This window comes from Fusarium musae, chromosome 8, assembly GCF_019915245.1.
Source record: "Fusarium musae strain F31 chromosome 8, whole genome shotgun sequence".
Classification (NCBI taxonomy): domain Eukaryota; kingdom Fungi; phylum Ascomycota; class Sordariomycetes; order Hypocreales; family Nectriaceae; genus Fusarium; species Fusarium musae.
In genome coordinates this window covers 1,055,979-1,080,519 of record NC_058394.1, presented here as the reverse complement: position 1 = coordinate 1,080,519, position 24,541 = coordinate 1,055,979, and the positions used below count along the sequence as shown (strand labels likewise).

Genomic DNA, 24,541 nt, shown 5'->3' with positions numbered 1-24,541 from the left:
AAGACTGGAGCTTGAATGTAATCAGACCGTCCACCGGAATGCTCATCGATGGCCAAGATTCGAGATTATGGGCGAAACGCTGCCCATCCCGTAGACATTTGTATGCAGGAAATAAGAAAAAAGAGATAAATATAGATCAAAAAACAAAAATGCAAAAACGCGCTTATCATCAACTTTGTCATCTCTCATAAGAAAAAATCATCAGTAAATGTAGTCGTCCATGGCAAAGGACGGATCATATGGTGCATGGTTTCCGGAATATCCACGATGATGCGAGTCAGAACGACTGGGAGTGTGTGGTCGGTAAGGGAGAGCCTTCTGTTCAACCCGACTGCGGACATCTTCAAGCTGGTAGTAGCTGCTAGCGCGGTCGCTGCCAACTCTAGAGCTGCCGGTAGGTCTTGAAAATGTGATCTCACCTCCATCGCCGCACTCAATCTCAGCACCCGAAACTCGCACGACAGCCGAGCCTGACACTTTGATTGTGACATTATCAGTGTCGCTTGAAGAAGAGCGGGTGAGACCAGTGGTGTTGCTTCGCTTATACTCGCTATCATCATGGCTGCCGCTGCTTCGACTGCTCCCGCCACCAAGCCGAGGGTTGCTAGCTTTGCGTAGGGTTTCAGCAGTCAATGGCATGGCGGGACCGCCATTGATGTCGTCCTGGTATCGCATGGCGTCCAGGTATTTATCCTCATCCAAACTGACACCTCCACCACCAAGTGAGCGATCTTCGTAGTAGGAATCTCGTCGAGTCCGGGCGGGCACAATGTCAATCCCACGCTGTTCATACGCAACGGAGCCTCGTCGAGTACGAGCAGGTACAAGATCAGCACCATGATGCTCATAGGCGACAGAACCGCGTCGAGTACGGGCCAAAGCTGTACGGCGGTCGAAATTGGCTTCAGGAGAGTCCGCAAACAGACCAGGACTGTCATTGTAGTCTTCATCATCATAGCCTTGGTCAACAAACCCAACACGGCTACGACCCGAAGGAGGCGGCCGCGAGGGAGTCCTTGTCTTTTGCCTTGTCAATGACTGAGGAGGGGGGCGGAATGGTGTGGTTGGAGGAGGCATTGCAGACTTGGGTCGTGGGATGCTGTCAGGAGGAGGCATACGCCGGCGATCCTCGTCATTCTGTTGAGGCCTCTTAGAGCGAGAGGCGCGTCTAATTAGACGGGGATCAGGCTGCTCCTCCTCCTCAAAGTCATCCTGAGGATACCCAATGTTTGATGGCGAAGGCTGCTGTTGACGGAAACCCATGGATGAAGCTGGCCGTTCAAAACGGTTTCTGAGGTGGGCGCTGGCTTGCTGCGAAGGCATATCAAAGAACCCAGGTGTTCCAGCACCTGGGCCAGGCGAAGGCGGAACGCCGACCACTGAGGGAGACTGTCCTCCAGGGAAGTAAGGTGGTGGCGGGAATGATCCGACTGGGAAAGAAGGTTGAGAAGCTTGTGCATGGTGCCAGCCAGCATTGGAAATTGGAGGAGCGGTTTGTCCGGGGTAATAGCTATGAGGCCGAGTCTGAGCACGGGGGCGCATGCCAGAAACGGCAGGCTGTTGGACACCGTAACAGGAGGGATCCTCAACACGACCTCGGCGATATTGTTGAACAACAGGCTCAGTCTTGGTATGAGTGAGTGATGTTGGGCGAGGTCTTCTCACAGGCTTGGGCTCACGTTCCTTGGGTGGTTTGGCTTCGGCTCGGACCCTCCGTTGTTGCTGCTCAGCAGCTTCTTTCTGCTTGCGCTCTTTACGACGTCGATCTTTATCGCGCTGTTCACGAGCTTCACGTTCATAGTCTCGGCGAGGGCGCTCTTCCCTACGAGGGGGCTCTTCATCAGAGAGGCCTTCGCTGGGAGGAGAAACGTGTCGCCGGCTGGAATATCTCCTGGTCTCACCTCGAGACTTTCCTGTGTTGGGGCGTTCCTTGGGTGGACTGGCGGGACCGGGAGCTTCAGAGACAGCATAGCGACGGGTGGATTGGATGCCCTCGAGGACAGAGCTGCCGGAATCCTCCTCGGCATCCTCGACGTAGCAGACGTGGTTGGACATAGTGTAGTTAGAATATCGGAGAAACTTGAGAGCGAATTCGGCTCCAAAAAAGAGTCAATTCGATGAGGGGGTTCGACGGGATCGAACAGGGACCGCACTAGGTGGGACGGCACAGTTGGTGGATGAGATCGCAACTCCAGGCGGTGAGAGCGCCGTGGCGTTGGTGGTGACGGTATCTACGATCGCGAACGCAATGCTTTAACGTCCCCTTTCGTGAAACCTTACAAGCGACATGTGAAGGAAGTGGAATTCGTTGACCAGGACAGCTGCAGCCGAAAAAAGTCGTGAGTAAAATGTCGCTGTCGAGTTGGATACAGAAGGCGGTGACGATAGTGGCATAAACCAGGGCGCTTTTCGATGGAGACGCTAGTAGCGACGGATATGTAATGTTGGATGCTTGGTAGATGCTGATGCTATAATGTTGATCGAGTTGAATATAATGCTCGATCGGACGCGAAAGCAGAGCGAGGAATCGAAGAAATATGTTTGTTTTAAAAAGACAATGTATATCAAACTGTCGTGGGAGAAAGACAAGGCAAGAAGGAGGGGAGGAGGGGGGAGAAGCGATGGGCATGGATGGACGGGATGGTCTGTTTTTAATAAAAGTGCCCAGGTGGTAGTAATTTCAGGGCCTGGGGGGGGGGGGGGGGGGGGCATTTTCTGAAGCACCTCAGACTCACTCAGTCAGAGTGTGGGGGGGTGCAGGTAGGTATTCAGATCCATCTGTTACCGGTAGTTTTAGTGGTAATGCAGCACTATTACCACCCAGGGCCGTTGTGGCTGTTGATGTTTTGGTAGATTGAGCCAGCCATGGATGAGAGGCTATTTGATTTGAGCCCAACAATTAGTCATGTGAGCAACGAGAATTAGGTTCTGCCACAGAAGGCTCGACACCTCGAGCTTGAAGTGATAGAAAACTCTTCACAATTGACAGACCAGGAGGAGGGAAATGAGAAAGATTGAGAGAGTGTGGATGGGCGTGTAAGTAAACTCACCTCAAGGTGCGACTCTAGAGGAAGCAAGGGAGAATCTCGTCAAAAGGAGGGGGTGGCTCTACACCACGGGACGATGGACGATCAATCAAGCGACTCAACGCTGGAGCCAGCACAGCAATGGAACTGCACACTGCAGTCAGTCAGTCAGTCAGTCAGTCAAATCAAATCAAATCAACCACGTCAAGTCGCTGAGAGCAATGACGAAGGCACTGACACAAAAGCAGAACGAGACGCAGATAGAGATTGGTTGCCGTCTGTTTTTACTCGTTCGGTTTGCCCAAAATACCAGTATCTTGATTCATCAGCACCAGAAAAAAAGTCAGCCAGTGAGACAGACAGACAGACACCAGACTCGATCTACCTATCCTCGTTCATCCAGCAACGGATCACTACGTGCACTATTATTAACACAGCAGCCACAAACATACATAGTCATCCGTCCGTTCGTTCATGCTTCCCGCCTCTTACTTCCCGACTCATTCAATGACTCCTGAGTGCGCTGTATCGTATTCGTCAGATGGACACTTCAGAGGGTGGCAGGGGAGCCTTGAGGTGAGGTGAGGGTCTCTCGCTCCGGCCCGCCTCACTCAATGCGTTGGCAGTTGGCATTTTCTCCTGCTCAGCTACCTACCTGGGTAAGCAACATTAGTAGGTAAGGTAGTTGCCCCAGATTCTCTTCTCTTCCTCACTCCAAAATTCCCGTCTACCATTCCCTTCTGAATATTGTAAACTCAAAATACCATAGACAACAGTCATGCCAGAAATTGAAGAGGTGGGGGTGGCTACTGTACTCAAACCAGGGTCCTCACTCTTGCTGTGTTGTGCTTTGATGGACGTGGTGCTGAATGGAATGGATTATGGAGCCATCCCGCTCACGACCACCAACAAGCAAGCGAGCTGGATGATGGAGTTTTCACTAAGCTTCGAGTCACTTTCAAAACCATGCTGGGGTATGCCTGTATTGATTCAACGGCCGAAACGATTGTCGGTCGATATGGTCTTTTAGATGGAAAATCTCTTCTTTCTAGTCTCGTCGACTACTCTTAGCCGTTGATATGGTCACGATATCGAAACTAGAAGCGCATTATCGATGATGGCTAGAGGTAACTACCTACCTAGCCACCAAACCCCAAGATCTGGCTCATTTTCACCGACTTCAGCCATCAATTCAGACCAATCTATGTCATGATTACACATGGACCCTGGCAATTCATTGAATTGTCATGTGAGTTGTTCCAGATTGTGAAACATTCGCGATGCAAAACACCAGCAAACAGTCGCTAAGCCATATACACATACATATATTCATTCATTCATCCTCCGCAAGTGAGGCGGTTAATCACTGGCTCGCTGTCGATAAAAGCTGCCCGCTAACTACCTTAACTTAGACGCTTTCCAGTCCCGAATCCTAGCGACCCAGCAACCCGACCCAGCCCTCTGCGCCGAGAATGGATCTGATCTGTCGACGCGACCCCAGATGGTGCCCTGAAAGCCCGCATTTGAGGGATTGTTGAGAGACTTTCGGGCGGGTCTGGGTGTTATCTTACAGGGAATACCTTTGAATGACTGGCGCCAGTCCCAAGCAGTCAGGCCCAACTGTGGATCTTGTTCAGAGCCTTTGGTCCAACGATTCTTTTCGAATCTTCCTCGCCTTCGCTGTCTGCCAGTCACCAGCGATATCCGGTGTCAAAACCCGCATTGCACACCTGAACGAGGCTGATGGCACACCCCTCCCAGATGAAGAAAAGAAGGAGTGTGGCTCACCCTTGAGGAATTGTGGTTTCGTACCAGAGAACAGAACTGCTTCGAATACTGCACTCAGCACTGTAAGCGGCTGGCTACAGACTTTGCTCCGTCCAGGATCTCGAGGAAACAACAAGAAACATAACAGGGTTGTTCGCCGTTAGATGGATCATTCCCGATAGGTGACAGGTAAGTGACAGGCCCGAATCCCAACCGCTCTTCTAGGCAGATCGGGCTTGTGTACACATGGCACAAGGGCTTGACGAGGTAGGACAAGATAGATACACAGAGTAGGATAGCCATGCCGAACTCGCCAAACGGCTGTGCCTCTGAGAAATCAATCATGATTATTGAACCTCGTACTACCGTACAGAGTTGAGAGATGCCCGATTATCCTCAAGAGGGGCGTAAAACGCCATCACGACTTCTCATGGTCGCCGTTGATCTACGCCTCCACCAAAGTGCCGTGTTTAGCCCGCCCCCGGGGCCTTCTTCACCTTCGTGCCTAACTGGGCGTAGACCTTTGCCCAAGCTGGCTTAATTCCCTTGCTCGGGTACCAACAATAAACCCGATCTACACCAAGTTAATGCCAGACGTGAGTGCAGCGCGGGGTACACGTGGGATATCGAAGCACTGCTGCTTAAACCTGGTCGTGACAAGCTGTCCGCCACCATGTCTGGGACTTGTGACTGGTTATCGCGATTGAGTTGAGGCTCCGGGCTTGGCCGTCTAAGTTTTGAGGTTATTGTAAAGTTGACTCATAGCAGGAGCAAGAATGTGTTTCGTTTACTTGTGATAGTGCCTCTTTTCATTTCTCTGCGATTCCTCCTCAAAAGGCAAAGAATGAAATTGCTCAAGTGTGCTGTCACTTGTTTCATCGCGCTTGCGGCGCTGACGTTTCTACATATTTGACAGGTGTATTATAGGTAGATAGCTTTGCCGCAATGACCATCCATGCTTGATGCTTGCACGGGCCTGGTGCCCGACCTCCAGCGGCCATATACAACGGCCACGGAACCTCTCCATGACCAAGTTCGGGCGGTTGGTCCCGCGCTCGGCGATGCTGCCCTGTTGATTCCTTGCGATCCGGCCCAGCCTCCGTTCAAGCATCGTGTCGCACGACTCGTCACGGCATGTATACGTGTCCAACACAACTTCCTGCCCGGCTTGGAATTGGTGGGTCAGCGTCCGAGCCGCCCCGGGGCGAGCGACTCCACTCTCTCCGGCTTCACCTCCTTGTCCTTCCGCGCCCAGCTCCGTCCTACCACCGACGAACAACCAGCACAGGATCGCTTCAAAACATGTCATGTGAGTTGTTTTTGTTTCATACTCGAACCTAGATTCGGACGGCGGCTTCGAGAACAACAACACATCCATACAATTGTGACTCCGTCGCCGTTTTTGCTGTGCCAGATTACCAAGCAGCAGCGCTCTCAGACAACTGACATTGAGTGATTTTGATACTGTACTGAGTCGGTGACATCTTTATCAGCTGACCTCGATGAGTCGCAATCGAGAGGGGACACGCTGCTAACTCTTATTCGATCTACCCGTCCAATAATCGACATCTGTCGTCCCTATCCACGCCCCTGCACGGCCATCACCTTGCACCCTCTAACCTCATGTTTACCCTTTGCTTTGCACATTCGCCCACCAACTTCTCATGTCAATGTCTCGGATTTAAGACCTCCATGCAATATTCGGTCAACTCGAGGTTGTTGATTGGCTTCGTGTCTGCTTATACATGCCACGCTGACAGTCTGTGTTTCCCAAGATCTCTGGGACTGTTACAAGCTCGCTGCTGTGTTGCCGTCGCTCTATCTTGACAGGCACGAAGATGATTGAGCATCTCCAGTTTGTGAATTGCCGGGTTCGAAGCTGCTGCTCGCTAAGCCAGACGGGGACACCTTTCAGCCAGGGTTCCCTCGGATGGCTTGCCTTGGCTTTCAGATTGTGTGGGGATAGGCTAGACGTGCATCCAAGGCATTGACGCAGCTCTACAGGGCCGTCAGCCGGCATGATTAGTTCACTATTCCGGCCATTCACTGAGGTTGTGTCTAATCATGTGTGGTTACCATCAGAATATGCGTGTATGAATGCGGCTCCCAGTGGCCAGTTGAGGCAGTTCTGTACAGATCAAGTTGAAACAACTTGACAAGCAACATATCGTGAATCTCAATCAATCTCGTACTCCGATGACTGCCAGTTCTCCCTTCTCTCACGAGTCAAACTAGTTCTGAACTACAGTGGGTAGTACAACTATATTAGTCTGTTCTTATGGATGACAAGCATAATTGCAACCATCAATGGTACAAGCATCCGGTGCTAGACCGCGGCCAGGTCTTCCTAGTATCTTATTCCTGGGGCCGCGTATAACGGCTCGCCTGGAATATCTTCAAGAATACACTTGAGACAACAATAGCTCCTTGTGGTTGCATATCGCTGCATGAAATCCCATGTTGCATAGCACCGCTTGAAGATCAGTGGAGGCGACCGCTCCTTTGTCAAATCTACTGTTTTCGACTTGTGGTCAAGTTTAGCACACTCAGAGAACGACGGTATCTATCGTGTCCCCAAACTCAACCGTCGGCGCTGCGAACCACCACAGCGTGAAGTTGGAGAGCGCCCCAAACCCCTCTTCTCCTCCACCATCTTCCACACACCGCTTTTTGGGTTTTGCCCCTCAATGCATCCAAACATGGGGACCATATTCATTTTTGCCGAGCAGAGCCTCATCCTGCGAAGATTCCCATCTCGGACATGCCTCATTGGCATGGTGTCTCGCCCAGGCAGCCAGCCACGGTTACGTTGTTTTGTCCTTGATAGGTCAGTTTCGATGCTCGGCCAAGAAGATGTAAGTCTGCGATAGCGAGATGCGTATTACTCGCCGAGTTGCTACCTGTTCTTGGTTATGATCAACACCGTGATATCTATGGTTATGCATGTTTCCCGTTCTGCTAGCTTGCATGGCACTGCGGTTGAAAGGATGGATGCGAGAACGGGTAGCTACCCAATCGTATCAGCTGTAGTCGATGCAGTGACTCTACGATCGATGGCGTGGGATCCAAAAGGTGGTGCTCAATCTCGTCATACATTGAGAGCGAGTTACATGCTCACGGTGGCTGTTAACGGACTTGTATAGCCGCTAGAGAATTGATGTGCAAAGATAGCAGTCGAGGGCTGTTCATCCGACTACCAGTAATCAGATATGTTTCAAGTGTCTGTCAAATATCAAACTATAACGTGGGACAACTCTTGGTGTATGAGTATTCCGGAGGCCACGACAACGGTGTCCAGCAAATGTCTCTGCTGTCTTGTTGTCATATATGCAGTGAAGCCAGCGCCACGGCATCCTCATCAAACATACATCCACCATAATTGAGGTATTTAGCTATTGGCACTCTGTAATTGTCTGAAGAAGCATATGTCAACTTATCACAGACTGCACTCACGTTGGGCACAGTACCACTCTGTGCCCGATCAAACCACAATGTCCAAGTCTGACACGACAGGTCGGTGATCAGAAACACGAACGCCATCATCAAACCCATTCGCCAGAACCCCAAAGGTCTTGACATGAGCTGTTCTCGGCTCCTGGATGAACAGGAAGTCGATACGCGAGGGTTCCCACCCCTCCCCGAAGCTCGTGTACGTCGTTTCGTTGCCGTAGTGTTTATGCTTGGGCACCAGGTCCGACACGTCAGAGATGCCTGACCCAGACGCCGTGATTGTCTTGTACGCGCCATCCTCGGGCTCGCTGTTGAAGTCGCCGCCGATGAGGACGGCTGACGCCTTCTTGTCGCCTGCTTGACCCCATTCTTTGGCGAACTTGATTAGGAGCTCGGCACTGTGCTGACGGGCCTTGACACCGATGTGGTCGAAATGCGTGCTGAATACTACGACACGGGTACCTGTGACTCGGTGTTCGAATTCTCCCATTGTGACGATTCGGTTCAGGACTGCATCCCAACCGCGAGAGGGCTGCTCGGGTGTCTTGCTCAGCCATCGGACCTCCTTGCGTACGTTCTTCCATACATCATTGCGATAGAAAATCGGAGAAAACTCCCCGTCCTCGGGTTTCTCTCCGCGTCCACGGCCAACATGTTTCCAATCAGAGCCCAGATCCTCTTGGATCTCGTTGACCTGGTGGTTGAGACATTCCTGGAGGCAAATGAAGGGGCTTTCATGGCCGGCGGTAACGAAGTTCAATTGATTGATGAGCTTAGGCCGGCGCACATCCCATGGTTTCTCATTGTGTTCACGATTGTTCGTTGCGTAGCGAACGTTGAAGGTGAGGATCCGCAGAGGCATTCTCTGGTGCTTGTTGAGGACTTCCATTCTCAGAGATGCGGTCGAGGGGATGTCGAGTTGAGTCATTGTGGGATTTACAGTGATGATATTGGAGACTTGTTAGGAAGTGATGCTCGGTCTAGAATGGAATAAAGATAGGTAATAACTAGGAGTTTTAGGCTTGGCAAGGGCAAAGACGAAGTTGTCGCGATACTGAATGTTTACCATGAGCGTCGTAAGTCGGGCCTGAGTGGATCAGTCACCAATCCAATGAGGTCATCACGTGGGGATACATGCTGCGATAGGCATGGCGTCTGTTTACCCCAGATTCGATGCCACAGGGGTCCACCTACCCACAGCCACCAACTCTTCTGTCTCTGATATTAAGCTTGGTGCGTTGATTTTATCAATCATGACCATACTCTGGCCTTGTGTTTTTTAAATCAAGTCCCGCGTAGTTATTCTTCGATTTGCGTCCTTGCAACAGCCAATACCTCTCTTTTGCGTGGCTAAATGGGACTTGCTAATGAAGATGGGAGGACTGCACTCCAAGGGCTTGCCCAGTAATTCTTAAATTTTCTGATCATATCTTACCAACTAGTCTTCTTGTTAAAGAATTAATTTATGTCAGGGAAAGAAGTTCTCTCGTAAGGCTAGGTAGCCTTGTCAAAACGGATCATGAGTACTATCACTATCATGTTTATTGTGTCTTATGATTTGCTATCAGACATGCCTATCTCATCAAAGGCGCCTATAACATTCAGTGCTGTGGCCTCTTTGATGGCTCATTCTTGTCCATTGTTAGTCTATGGGGTGAAACTCTTCTCTTGTCCAGTGTTGTATGATGCGCAGCGCAAAGTTGGATACAACACGTATTCATACATGAATGACAATTTCAGAATCGACCGCTTTGATGGAAATGCAATACCTGTTGAACGGTGTTCTCTTGAAAGGCATGCAAATCTGTCTATAACTATTACATGGGACTTGCCATAATTACTCAAGTTCGATGACCTGCCGTCGTTTTGAAGATCGCCACCCTATACCAACCCTCATGGGCTTGGACGTTATCGCGATCATGGCACCGGAACTCCGCAATAGCACCTTAATAATTCATTATACTGCTAGGGTCGCTAGATGGCCATATATTCAGCACATATGGTCTTTCGTTTATTGTAAATTATACACTTTGCGAGAACGCTTTCGACATGACACTTAATCTTACTCATGCTCTACGTAGCTCACAGTACTGGTAGGAGATAAGTAAATATATCTAAACTTGATTCATGTGGCGTTTCTCACAGTAATTACTGACTTGTAGAAAGTGTGACATTCTTCAATCTTTGGATATTAGTGATGCCATGCCCCATCATCCTATAATTCGAATAACCTGACATGTCAAATAGCTGTTGTTCAATAGTTCAAAGCCTCACGACACATGGTTAAGATTGAAGTGGATGCTAGGTTGAACTAATTCATGCATACCTGGAAAGGCAGCATACAGATTTTCTGACGATGATCAACCGTTAATCCTTAGTTTGCTCCGTCTTGGCACGGCGAAATGCCATCTTTCCATGGGCAAGCACTCAGGGATCCTTAGTGTCACATACAAAGCTCACTTGGCTGTTGATTCCGTTGATACAAAGTGCAATCAAAGATAAGTCACATTGTTCCGTCTCTTTACCTGGAGCAGCTTAAGGATGGCAGTTATGGATGGCTCTTCCATACAATGGTGAGATATTCCACTCACGATGCTGCGTCACTGGTGTTTAGGCGTTTGCAGAAGTAAATATCCGTGATATATCGAGCTACTACACCAAATCAACTGCACTACGGGCAATATAGTAGTGTCTATGCTTTGTTTTAGCCTTGGCAGGCAGGACTGAAGCTCAAGGCGTTGGGGCTTATGCGATAGGGGCGATAGGGCAGGTCTTTCGATATACTTTCAGTCACAATCCATACAAAGTAGCCTAGCTGTACGCCATTCCCGTATACAAGCAACATTGAGTTGAGATCAATCACTAAAGCGGTAGCGAGTGGCTCATTTAGGAATCGTCGGAGCCAGAGTCACCGGAGGTTTGTCTCCCACCATCACAAAAGAGCTGTCAATTGAGTCGTTTTATCAGTTAAAGCGCAAAAGAACTTTGACAAGCAAATGTCATAAACATTAGCCCAAGGTAGCCTACTGCTTGTAAACTTATGCTTCGACTACGATATCTCTGGTTTCGAGATAAGACTTGCTTTATGCATCATTGAGAGGCAGAATTGCTATGGAAATGATCTATAGTCGGAAGCCTTTACTTGCACATCGACCGACATGTCGCTATAACAGGTGAATTACCGTCAGAGTCAGCTGCGTCACCACAAGGACCTGCAAGCTTATCTTCGCTTAGGACATGGCTCAGACGGTATCCAGTCATAGTTGATAGACCCTGAGAAGTCTACTGCGGCTGAGATTAAGTGTGGCCTCCGAGAAATAGTGGATCATAACCCAGAGGGTTTCCGGGTCTAGACCCATAAATGCGGCCCGTGGCCGGTATTCTTCGGTGGATGGGCGTTTCAACTATTGCTTTTAGTCAAAGTTTACTTGCGAACATATCTTGAATTAGCTACGGGACGCATCGGCGCCGTTCGGAACGGCACATGCCCACTTGAATCGAGGTCTAACGAGAACAGACAACACGGCTGAACTTTAAGTGATGATTCATGGCTTGATACCATGTGGTCTCAAAATTGAAGCATTTACGCGATAATGACGGCCAAACTTTGTAATGTTTCGAGGAGAACAGTGGGAGATAACCTCTTATTGCCGCGTGTCTCTCAACTTGGAAGTGAATAAAAAAGGCGGGCCTAGGCGTGTTGGTGGCTGGCGGGGCCATGGGTGAGGTGATCATAAGACCGGGGAGGACCACCAGGTTGGATCAAAGCAGGATTGGACATTGGAGAATCTGGGGGAGGCTACGGAGTAGAAAAAGGCTAGAGAGGCTGGCTGGACTTTTGCTGATGGGACAATTAGAAATCCATCTTTTCTTTTCGAGGCAGCCTACACAGGACAAGCGGCCGTTTACCACACCCTTTTCTCACTCATGGCATCTCCGGACTTGCGTATAATCCACGTAATCGTTGATGATCGTCGCAAGGGTTCAACATCAACATGGGGGGAATGCCCGCAACTTGTGGCTGTAATTATTGATAACTTGAATCAATAGAGGCGGCCTTCGTTTTTGACTCATCATTCTTACCTCACAACCGCGTATTACTCAACCCCGTCCTTGGCCGAACCACCTCGTGGCTCAGACTTGCGACCCTCCAGTTCACAACGCCCAGCTTTCGACTTGATTGCCCTGCAAGCCCATGGAAAAGAAAAGTTGGCAGTAGAACAGTAGAAAGCCCCGCGTGCTTGACACCCGACTCAAGCATGATGGCCTAAATATGGAGTCTTTGCGGATACGCTATCCAAGCTGCAAGGCACCATGCACAACAGACAGGTCCGGATGGCCTCAGTGCGATCGATCTTGCAGGAAATGCCCGATCGTGAATTTGAATCATTGTTAGTTCCTGGGGAGTTCAGCATGACTCCCTCGCCATAGTCCGGTAAGGCCGGTGGAGCTGAGAGACGTGAAGGCACAGTCAGATGAGATGAAATGGCCTTGTTGGTGGTGTCGACCATGTCTCACTTGATATAGCATTCACCGGAGAGTGTCACCGGCCCCGCGACCGAGTTTGTCAAGGAAATGCCATCGCAAATGTCCATGCCCAAGCCAACCTCCATGTTCATGTGAGCGAATGAGATGCCATAATTCAGGCCGACTATGGAGGCATCTCACCATCTTTTTTTGTTTCTGTCGATCACGGCAGATCGAGTTGGCTGCGCTTTTGTGGTTTTTACTGGCGGCTGCAGCGCTAGACCGTGGACCCTATGTGCATTTGAACCTGTTTATCACTACCAACTCGAGCCCGTGGCATCCAATATTGTAGCCCAAAGAGCTGATTTACCGTCAGCCACCAACTTCTCTCAGCTCGTTTCTCTTGATTATCAACCCGCCTACCTCAACCCATGACTTCCATTTTCAGACCCGGCGCCTCCCGATTATCCTATCGACGGGCCGCGTGGCGTCGTGCGCGCGAGACTCTACAGGTTCGTATTCATCTTGGCTGAATAGCTTCACGTGCGATGATAGGCAACCCCGCCTATTGGAGGCCGATGACCACCCATAGTGCTCGGAGTCCTCTGCCTACCACTCACAAGGCACTCGGGGCTTACAAGAATTCCATGATATGACTGGGACATGGACCGCTTTTGGAGATACAGCCCTGTTTTGGGTGTGGGTTCTTGCAGCCCTTTCTTCCTTGGCCTTATTTCGATGCCTTGAAAGGTACCGCACGGCTGATGCCTGTGTCTCAGATAGTGTATGTGCAGTAGACTATGGATTGGAATGTGAGCTTCTGGGGAGGCTTGTTTATCTGGCTGACTGACTGGTATATAGGTGAGGCGTGCTCGCCCGGTCATTATATTGCCTCTCTGAGTCCTATACCGTCGGCCTTCTTCGTGTTCTGTTCAGTCCTCTCACACAAAGCACAAAGAAACTCTTCTGGCTGCGGTGAGTGACTCCAAAGGGTCTTACATGGAAAAGACGTCAGGGCATCCACTTCCCAGCCTTAAGATAACCGGTCTTTGTTTCGCCTGGTTCATACCTGTTTTTAACACCAAATCGCGGTGAAGCATTCTAGCACCCACCCACTACACTTACAAAGAGGTCCCTGCACACATATATACCTCGCAGGCCTCAGTACACCCTTTGATCAGATCGACTTTACTTTACTTCACTCGAAATTCATTCTTACGAATCTCCACTATGCCGACCGAGTCTGAGATGCGGTCTCGTCGAGACTCTTGGCCACCTACCCAGATGCGCCTCAAGCCTACCCTTTCTACCAAGAACCGGCCACTTCCATCTCTTGATGATATCGATGATGATCCTCTGACCTACTTTCTTACACCAGCGCCTCTTCTTGACGGCGATGATATGGACGACGTCTTGCTAGATTTTGATGCGGGTATTGAGGATGCCAGTTCTCCTCGACCCTTTGTCCGCAGTGTAAGTCCATCAACACTCGATGGACTACGCAAGCCTGGTCTACGTCCCATGTCACCGGGCACCAGCTCTGAGATCTCAGAGTCCAACAATGAGGATGATTATGACGACGATGATGAGGACTATGTCAGCTTCTCACCCAGTAAGCACGGAGGACTCCTCTCTCTTAGGGACCTCTTTGCCAACAGCCGACCACCTGTTCGACCCAAGAGCCCTGCTTTCAACCAGTCGACCAACAACTCTCTCCTCTCACCTACTGCCCTCTCAAGCAGCCCAAAGCTACGTGGCCGATCCAGGGGCCGTGGACGCCATGGAGCCAGTTCCCGAGGACACTCAGCAACACGCCGCCCAGGACAACTATGGCGGGAGCCAAGCCCTGATGTGTGGTCCATTGAGGAGGAGACCGAGGAGGAGATGATGAGTGAGGTTGGAAGCAGTGTTGGTGCCCAGAGTGACACCAGCGATGATGAGGCTGAGAGTAAGAGGCGCAAGGGGAAGAAGGCCAAGTCGAACAAGAAGGTTCGCTTCGTCTTGCCTGCTCAGGAAGTCTAAGGGGGGATGGATCGATATTGCATAACTTGGCGTTCAGGTCTGCATCTCTTTCGTATTGGTTTCTTATAGCATCACAGGAGGTTGCATCTGCATAGGCGGCGTTGACTAGCATGGAGGGAGTGGCGGATCAAGAGTAATGGCTGGTCCAAGGAGGATACCTATTTGTCTGGCTTGCATTTATCGGGTGCATTCATTGGAGGAAGATTGAAGCTGGAACACATAGCTGGCTGGAATTTCGCATACCATAGTTACATTTCTTCAGGAGCAATCCGCTTTCGATACCTATTTGGATTTGGGGGATTTTGCGATAAATTGGCATTAGTTTGAACAAATGATTTTCCTCAGGGTTTCTTTGATGCTACAATGACTCGTGATACATGCATCCGATCTTGTGAGACAAAGACTGGTGATCAACAGTAAACGTGCCGGTCTCGTGACTTGACTGTCGATTGTGTTGCCTTGGAAGAAAGGACATAGCCTCTGGAAGAGTCACAAGGTGCAACACTAAATAAATAGTATGCCAGACAGAAGAAGAAAGACGGCCAGTAGCGCATAAAGTCAAATCATAAACCCATAGGAAGAATTTCCTTTGTCTTCCTTTGAGACACGCTGGTGATTACAAAGAGGTCGAAGCATCTGGGGCTGACCTTCTAAGACACTATTCTCAAAAAGATGTTTTGATACCTAGGTAGTCAAGCACAACACATAAGAACAAAGGGTTTCTTGAGAATTGCTCGCTGCAAGTGAGTAGACAATGCTCTCTTTAGTGATGAGATCTCTACTCCTCAGATCAGTCTAAATATAGCAGACTACTCACGTTACTTATCCGGGATTCAGATAACGAGCCGGTTTAGACACAGCTTGGGTCTCGGGTAGGTAATACAGATAAGATAATACTGATGTGATCCTGGACAGGCATGCGGCCATCCCGAGATTCATTCCTCTTTGCGAAATTGTTCATGTCGCTTCAAACAACGTAACCATCTTACCACACAAATATGTAGATTATTCGTTATCGTGCCTCGCATAAGCTCAGTGACATATTAACATGCTACGAATGTAAAATTCAATATCAATATAAACTCATCTATGCGTTATCGATGCAATTTTTGCTCTAATTGCACTTGTTACAGGGTAAGCAACCCAAGGCCTGTTTAGCGAGAAAATAGAGGGCTATTCATGGACGGCAAAGTTATCCACGGCTTTCGGGCTCGTATAGCTTGGCCCTTCAGTTTAAGGGATAGAAAGTAGCAACTTAGACAATCTTGGAGTTGACTAAGCCAACATCTAGACCAGGTTCTTGGGACAACAACTGTCTATGAAAGCTGAAAATCGTCGACAAGGTATGCGGGACCGTGAACGTTGAGATCTCGGCAGGGGATTGCGGCGCCACGATTCCATAGAGTTCCGGGTCAGTCATGAAACATCAATCGTTGATACCGAATATTGCGGGTCGATAAAGAGCGGTATACGAGGGTACGGAGTACATACTTGGCAGACAAAAAAGGGCTCATGCTCTTCGCTTGCGAGCACGGGCACAATCCTTGCGTTTGTTTATAACTGGGCAGAGAGAAGCGAACCAGAACAGGATCAGATTCAAGGATGGATGCCCAACGACATACATAAGCAGGCTTGCCGTGTGTAATTGGACTTGTCCCCAGTCACGAAAAGTCTGAATGCATAAGAAACTTGGATAATATTCGATACTGGCTTCAAGTCAATGGCTGAAACACACATGGCTGCAGTAGAAGCCCATATTGGATGGCCTGCCTTTTGTTCTCGCTTGGTGGTTGTCGTCAGCAACGAAAACAAGGCTGGACGGCGCATTGATACTATTAGGTGTTTGGCCAAGAGAATGGAGGGTCACCCATGTCGAGGTTGTGTTGTCCATTCTTGATATGCAACGCAGCAGTCCAGAGTTATCTATGGGATTCCTGATCTCGATATGCTGTCCACCCTTGGTGTAGTTATATGCTTGGCTGGCAAAAAGCAAAGGAGATGGGATAATTATAGAAGCATAAGACATCTCAACTCACAAAAAAGAAGCTTATCGAAGATCTTTCCACGTCGAGTCAGGAAAAGCGGCAGTCGGTTGGAGAAAATTGGCTGAGATACAGTAGCACCGGGAGATCGGATTCAGCCAGGCTCGGGAGGCTTGGACTTTGTTACAGTGGGCTTGATTGACCCTGAAGGAGAGCTAGCCTATCACGCAACAGCCACCCGCCATATCCCACTCATCTGTAGCCATGGCCTTCAATGACTGACCCACTGAAGTCCTGGAAGTGTCCCCTGTCAGTCGAGCGCCACATCCCTCTATCCCTGTCCCTGATAGGTGGGATGGTCTCAAATGTTGTTTACACTGAGCTCCAGTGGGGATCCCATTTGGTTACTGGGACACCCGCACCTCAATAATGGCCAAGTCCAAGGTCAACGACGCAACCTCCAAAAGGTCCCTCCAACGGCTTGAGACGTGGATGGCACAACAATCTTAATCTTGCGGTGCATTTCGCTTTTGGAGAACCCTCCACTTCCTATCATTTACACGAGGCTTTTGCCATTGTCTTTGTAATCACAAACCTTTTCGTTCTCCTACATTTCATTTACCCACCATCCAATTCATTCGTTCGTTCTTCTTGTTCAGTTGCATGTGCAACTCCAACGGCTACTCCGCCCTCCCACTGCTTCTCCAAAGCTTCCTGCAAAGCTTCCCGGACGGTCCGATAGCATATTTCAACGACGCAGAATCGATTCGAACAGTAAATTGTTGCCAGCTATCAAGAGAGCGAGTTCGGCCTCGACTGTGACCCCACCGCTTCTCTGCTACAGCTGCACAGCATGTTACCGACCTTCAGGTATGAGTCTGACGTGCTCTCCCGTCTCCGGCGCATCACACAATCGTGTTTCCCCGCCACAACTGGGTTGCAAAAACAAGCTCACCAGTTTGTCTTTCTAGGTAGCTGAGATCATGTCATCATCAAACCCTGCCTCTCCAGAGGAAGCAGTAGACGAAGCAGTGCTGGATCCCGAGCCTGAACCTGAAACTCCTCTGAAGCCTTCAACACAAGACGAGAATGATGGAAAGGAAACGCCCAAGTCAGCACCTCCAGTGGCACACCGTGGGCGACCGCGTGCCAAATCCACCAGAGAGCCTACACTCCTCCATGACTTCCTCCTGGGCCGGCCCTCGGCCTCGCGACAGGCTGCCGAGCGTCAACGGCGAATGAGCTTGGAAGCTGTCAAGGCCGAATTGCGCCATGAAATGAAGCAATCTCAAGTCAAGCGCATCCAACCCCCGAACGGTGTCCGAGATCGGGTCAAGAAATGGCAAAAGGCCAATGCTGCTGCTATGGAGAACACCCCTGACGACGCAGCGACAGAGCCCCCTGATATTGCGTTTGAAGATGAGGATTTCCAGAGTGTCACAGAGGAGGATCGAGTTCGCATCAAGATGAGAAAGAAACTCAAACGACCCAACAACAAGACGAAGGAGAGTCTGGCCACAGGTGATGAGGCTACACCTGATGAAACACCGACAACACCTGCACCGGTAGCAGCGAAACCACCGCCTAAGAAACGTGTTGTTAGCGACGAACATTGGCGGAAAAATCGGAAACATATTCCAAAGAAGACCTCGCCTGCCAAAACACCTGCTCCAGCCAAAATACCGAAAGATTTTGTTTTGCGCACCGCCGCTAATCCTCGCGTCGCAAGCAGAGTCAAGGCATGGGCAGAAATGGTCGAGATTCCAGATCCACCTGCACCCAGAAGTCATAAGTCTTCCAAGTCGGTCGGAGCGAAACCGTGGATGGATGATACCGACAGCGAGTTTATGAGTGACAGCGAATTCACAGTGAGCAACGTCACTAGCAGTCGGTTCACCAAAGCACGATCCGCCAAATCAACACCAGGACCTGATGATGGCATTCGCGTTAAACCAATCCGAAGGGGAAGGAATAATGATGACGGTATTCGTGTGAAAGCCGTTAGGACAACACTTACCGATGACGAAGGAATCAGAGTTAGACCTATGAGCGATATCTCGTCCAACGCCGGAACTTCAGTTCGCACGGCAAGACTGCGGCTCAAATCCGCTCCTAGCTCACGGAGACCTAGTATGAGTTCTGTGAAACGGGAAATGAAGAAGTCGCAGTCAGATAAATCCAAAATCGAAGTCATTGAGGATCCTTCGGAGGTATCGACAAACAAGTTTATCGAGGCCATTGAGGATGACTCGGAACTGTCTAAAACAACAAAGACAACCGACAAATCAGGTTTATTTGGGACTGCACCAATTGAACTTATGGAAGACGATTCAGCAATTGACACTCCAACCAAGAAGAGAAGCGCATCAGCACACAAGTCAAAACCTAGACCAAAGAGTTATCAGCCTCCCACGACAAAACAGAAGGGTAAAGAGACGTGGGTGCCCGAAGAAGAATCTACGATTGAGCCCTCTCAACTCGACGGCTCAGATTTGTCTTCAAGTATTTTGGCAAAGTCAATAGCAGACATCCCTGGAGAAATCCCCTGGGGTAACTCTGCATTCACTGAACTTGATCTACCTCTGCGAGCGCGTGGAGGACCTCTTCGAAGTCGACCCATTCGCCCTGCTCGCCCTGCCAAGCCTGAAAGAAATACCAGCTTCAAGTCCATGCCCAAAGTCTTCAAGAAGGTGGTGGAAGGCGCCAACAAGATAATTCATGAGATGAACGAGCATCCTCCCCCAAGAGATACCGTTCCAAACAATCCTCGGAGCATTGAAAAGTGGCTCAACACTACGGTTGACCCGTTCGTTGAGGAGCCCAAGGCTGAGCCAGCTACAACACCTCTGAGTGAGCATGTCCCAGATAAGCCATCGTCCCCTGAAACGATCAAAAGTTATCGCCGCTCGTCTCGCACCGAAAACCGAAGGGTGTCGTCCTCGACTATGAGTAAACCAGATACGGCTGACAGAACTGTATCGAGCGAAAAGCTGCCTGTTACGCCAGAGCCCGTGAAGGAACCCGTCAAAGAGAGACCTACACCATCGCCTGTACCAAAAACCGGGCCTGTCAAAGAACCTGCTAAGGAGCCATCCCCAGAACCTGAGTCACCGAAGAAGTCAACCTCAAAGCCTAAACCGGAGCCCAAATCTGAACCACAGCCCGAACCGGCTGCTGTGAAAGAGCCTGCACCAGAAGAGGTCTCGCCTCTTTCCTCACCAGCTCTCTCACCAGAGCCTGAAGCCAAGACGAAACCGAAGCGGCAAGATACAAAGGCACCAACCAAAGCTCCGGGCGGCTTGGGCCTCAAGAGGACCAAAGCAACTCGAACTACATCTTCACCTGTCAAGTCAAGCCCCAAGAACTCGCTTTTTGGGATGCTCAAGGAAGCCTTTACTGGAGAATCAGGCAATTCTCTTCCGAAGGTGAAGCCTTACCAGAGTCGAGAGGAACGACCTTATGATGACGAGCCCGAATCCATGTATACCGATTCCAGATACAGTGATTCTCGTTATGATGACTCAAAGTACGAAGGGCCAAAATATGATGATTATCACTATGAAGAGTCTCGTTATGACGACGAACTTACATACGATGACTCAACTGAAAACTGGACTGAAACAGAACTTTCAAAGGCTGAAAAGTCGAGAAGTGTTAGATCCCCATCTCCCTTGGAAGAAAAGAAGAAGGCCCAAAGCCCAGAGCAACCACGGGAACCGATTCGGGAACCGGCGCGAGAACCAGAACAAAATCGTGATGACCGATCCGCTTTACCGTCGGCACGTATGGCGGGCCCTCGTCTTCCACCGCCAACTCGAGGTCAATATGAGTTGTCTACAATTCTTTCTGAGGAGGCTTCCAGCGCTGTCGAATCGGATCTTACCACTGATGTCACGCAATCCACTCTTACGCAATCCACTGGCGTAACGAAAGAGACCAGACGTTCGAACTCTCGCTCGAACTCCAAGAGCCAAGGATCTGGCCTCAAGCGACGGCTTACTCGTCACTCTGATCTTGTCTCAGTCCTCTCGCTACCTGATGACAAGAACGTCCCCAGTGCCATCACAAGTAACCGATCAAGACCCAGTATGCGGAAGAGCCGGGGTGGGGCCACAGATGTGACAAATGACGACCTGCTCAAAGAATTTACCGAAGATGAGAGTCTCTATCTTAGAGAGTTGAAGACACTGGTCGACGGTGTGATCCCAGTCCTACTATCACAGGTCGTCAATGGCGACAATGCTACTGATCTGTTTGGCACTAGCACCCCAGTGACCAAAGCTGATGCTCTCTCGAAGTCTGTGGTTAATATGGGTGTTGCCCTAGAGAAACTTCGCATGGCTCACCGCAAGGCTCCCATTCATGATATTCGTCGACTGGCTTCTTGGGGCCATGGCGTCGTACCCATCTATCATAAGTATCTCGATGCCTGGAGGCTGGGCTTCCAGGATCTCGTCGTCAATCTTGCCCCGGCTGCTGGATCCCCAGAAGATGAGGATTCTCTTGTCGGTGCCATGCCCAGGAACGAGTCTGGGGATATTGTTGACGCTACAGGAGAGCGTGTTGATGTGGCACACCTTCTCAAGAGACCACTCCTCCGACTCAAGCAAATAACAAAATTCTTCAAGTGTGTCGACTCTATTCTTGGGACCAATGATACTTATGATCTCCTGAGTGACTTTGAGGACCTTCAAGAAAAGGCTCGCCGCCGACATCGAGAAGAAATGGCTCGATTGACTGATGAAGACGCGATCAACACCGATACAACCAGATCGCGAGACCTTCGAACACTTGCTCCAATGGAGGCCGTGTACATTGAGCCATCACGACAAGTCAGCGCCAAGGACTTCTTCTCTCTCGACTTGGCACATTCCAATGGTCAGCGCCTTGAGTGCCAGATTGAGTTGGTACACCGAGATAACCAGCGTTATCCTGAAGATAAGGGTGATATCCTGATCCGCGAAAATGGGGTCAAGGGTCGATCATACCTTCTATTCCCCCCTGTACCTATTGAGTTGATCTCAGCCAGGACAGGAGACGGCAACTTTGACATGGTTGTTATGATCCGAGGAACGCACAACGACAGGCCATGGCACGAGCTACTCACACTCACCACTGACAACGAAGACCAAATCTTGGACTGGCTCGATATCCTTCCAGTTTCACCTGTTCCTCCCAGAGAGCCAGAGCCAAGTATAATCGACGATGAAGAGCCATACTCACAATCTCGCATGCCTGATGTCCCAGTTGGCGTTCGAGGGTCCTCTCGCAAGTACTCTGCCCAATCTTTGCGGAACTCGCACTCTCGCCGTTCATCTGCTGCTGAGTCTCCTCCAGCCAGCCCAACTACACCGAAGCGAGCGTTGCCAGCCAGATACCGTCCGCGATCAGCATCTCCTGTAACTCCTCCTCTGAAGTCGCCCGATCAGTACGATCTGCAGAGAACACCAACACAATACGATTACGGTTATGAGGACAGACCAATGACCTCGCAGAGCATGCAACCTGATCCCCTCAACATACGCAAGAGCCCAAGTAGTTCATCATACAGAGACGATGGCGCACCGCCACCTCCAGCTCATCGAACTTTTAGTCCCAGCCCTAGTCAACAAGCTCCTTCGAAGCCCAGGTTTTCGAAAGCACCACCTCTTGAGCCTCCCAACAGCAGCCGTGTCAAGCGCCGAACCTCATCTCCGCTCAAGCACGAATACCTACCGTCAGACCAATCATCAATTTCTGGCACTGATATCACGGGCAGCTACGAAAATACTGAGGATGACTACACCGAATCAGACTACAGCTATGATTCCTCAGACGACGATATCGAGAGCGTTGATCTCCCAGAGACTGAGCTAGGAGTTAGTATCAGAGATGAACACCCAGCTCGAGACATTATCAGAGAGGAGTTAGAACATCAACTTGAGACACTAGAGGAGGAAGGATCTCTTCACGACTATCACCAACGACATGAACTCCATGAATCCGTCGTATCTGGCTCAATTGATAGCCTGGCTCCATCAAACTCAGCCTCTCAGGCTGGCCTCCACGGACAAAAGGTTGCCCCCGAAGACAATGCTACAAGATACGTGGCTACCATTTCCAGGTGGTCCGACAAGGGGTTGTGGAAGGATATTTCCGGAAGCAACCTGGAAGTCATCGTCACTCCAGGCTTGATTGAGGCGTATGCCGTACATAGCGGAGCTGAGCAGGGAGATAAGCCCATGCTCGCACTCGATCTCACCCCACTCGTCCTCATCCGTCAGAGCACAGCTCTCGATCTTGAAATCCGCTCGTCAGTTCGATCTGACTGCCAGCTTGCCAGCTCACACGGTGGAGGAAATTTCCGCTTCCGATGTCACAACGGACCTGACTGCTACAACCTTTACATGTCAGTTCACCATGCTCGTCTCAACAACCAAAAGTTCATTGAGCTTGAGAATGAAGCACGGTTCAGAAGCTTCGGTGAACATAAACCACCTCCCGATAACGATGACACTAGCAGTCGACGACGAAGCTGGTTCGGCCGTAAGAACAGCTACCGTGGTTCAGTTCGTGCGCCTGCCCAATCGCACGATGGTGCAAGCACTACTCCCTCATCTACTCTCTCCGCGTCAAGCTTCCTCAAGAGACTCACTGGTCGTGGACTTCCTTTCAGCCTGGCTCGCTCCTCTGTTAACCGAAACAGCCGCTATGGTGGCACCAATACTCCTGGATCTTCATCTTATGGCGGCAACACACCTCGCTCGCCCTCCATCAGTGTCGAGAACAGCGGTCGCGGCCCCGCAAGCTTTGGTACCGAAGATCTCAAGATCCGCCTACATCTCCTTGTCGCAGCCGCCAAGTGGGAAGACTTTGGCAACTGCAGACTATCCATTCGAAGACCTCCTCCAGGCTGGCACCAGGCTCTTCGTGCCGACCACGGTCTGGAGAAACGTGTCACTGTCACCACGATTCCACGCAAGGACTCAGAGCAGCCAAAGATCCTGTTAGACGCGGTCCTTGGCAGTGGATGCTTCACAGCCATGGGCAGCCGTGGTATTGTATGTGGTGTCTGGGAAGAGATGAAGGACAGCAATGGCGTTGTCGGCGTTGTTCCGGCTACGGGCCCAACAGGTGGCAACGTCAAGAAGTGGTGCTTCCAGTGCGCCAGCGTTGCAGAGGCAAGCTGGGTTCTGAGGCTTGTCCACCAGGAGGTCATGACAATCTAAGCAACTCTGCTGCCACCCCCTTCAACAGTTTATACCTTCTCTTGTATTTGATTGCAAGCACATTCACAATCTGGCTTATCCCCAGACTCATTACATTAGTCACTTTTCCTATTTTGATATCCCGGTGTTGCTCGGCACACCATCATCTTTACATTTGTTCTTATTACGCTTGATGCATGGCATGCGGCGAGACTTAACGATACCACATTTCCTCAAACCTTTTAATACGATTGTATATACCAATCTTGTTTCTGCGTTCACGCATCTAGACATGGGCGGATGGCGTCTGGAGGGCAATGGTCTGGGCTACTGGAGAGATCTTGGGCCGTGAGGAGTACATCAGCATGCATTTTGCAGATCATCATGAGGAGGACGTTTGTGGTTTTGTTTCCGGTGAGCATAGTAGGGAGCGAAGAGAGCATAGCGAAGAGAGAAGCATATAGTGGATGGCAATTGAATCATATTTACACAACTTGTCAGATGTGAACTGTTCAAGAAACTACAGATTTTTATCAACTCCAAACTCAGGGTTGCTTGCGGCCACTTCACCCGAAGTCATCATGAATCACAATGCTGTAAAAGACTGATATAGAATAAACCATGAAAATGAGCTCAAAAC

General features: G+C 50.1%; 4 protein-coding genes across 4 annotated transcripts; 2 read left to right on the top strand and 2 right to left on the bottom strand.

Annotated features, from left to right (window-relative positions):
* Positions 1 to 201: 201 nt before the first annotated feature.
* J7337_010590 (uncharacterized protein) lies at positions 202 to 2,055 on the bottom strand (the record flags this gene model as incomplete). Its single annotated transcript, XM_044828165.1, has 1 exon — positions 202 to 2,055. The coding sequence occupies one exon, from the start codon at positions 2,053 to 2,055 to the stop codon at positions 202 to 204; it is 1,854 nt and encodes a 617-aa protein (XP_044676719.1).
* A 6,219-nt stretch (positions 2,056 to 8,274) lies between these two features.
* Positions 8,275 to 9,171, bottom strand: J7337_010589 (uncharacterized protein; the record flags this gene model as incomplete). Its single annotated transcript, XM_044828164.1, has 1 exon — positions 8,275 to 9,171. The coding sequence occupies one exon, from the start codon at positions 9,169 to 9,171 to the stop codon at positions 8,275 to 8,277; it is 897 nt and encodes a 298-aa protein (XP_044676718.1).
* A 4,769-nt stretch (positions 9,172 to 13,940) lies between these two features.
* J7337_010588 (uncharacterized protein) lies at positions 13,941 to 14,732 on the top strand (the record flags this gene model as incomplete). The annotated part of the gene is made up of 1 exon (XM_044828163.1): positions 13,941 to 14,732. The coding sequence occupies one exon, from the start codon at positions 13,941 to 13,943 to the stop codon at positions 14,730 to 14,732; it is 792 nt and encodes a 263-aa protein (XP_044676717.1).
* Positions 14,733 to 17,697: 2,965 nt separating this feature from the next.
* Positions 17,698 to 23,922, top strand: J7337_010587 (uncharacterized protein; the record flags this gene model as incomplete). Its single annotated transcript, XM_044828162.1, has 1 exon — positions 17,698 to 23,922. The coding sequence occupies one exon, from the start codon at positions 17,698 to 17,700 to the stop codon at positions 23,920 to 23,922; it is 6,225 nt and encodes a 2,074-aa protein (XP_044676716.1).
* Positions 23,923 to 24,541: the final 619 nt, after the last annotated feature.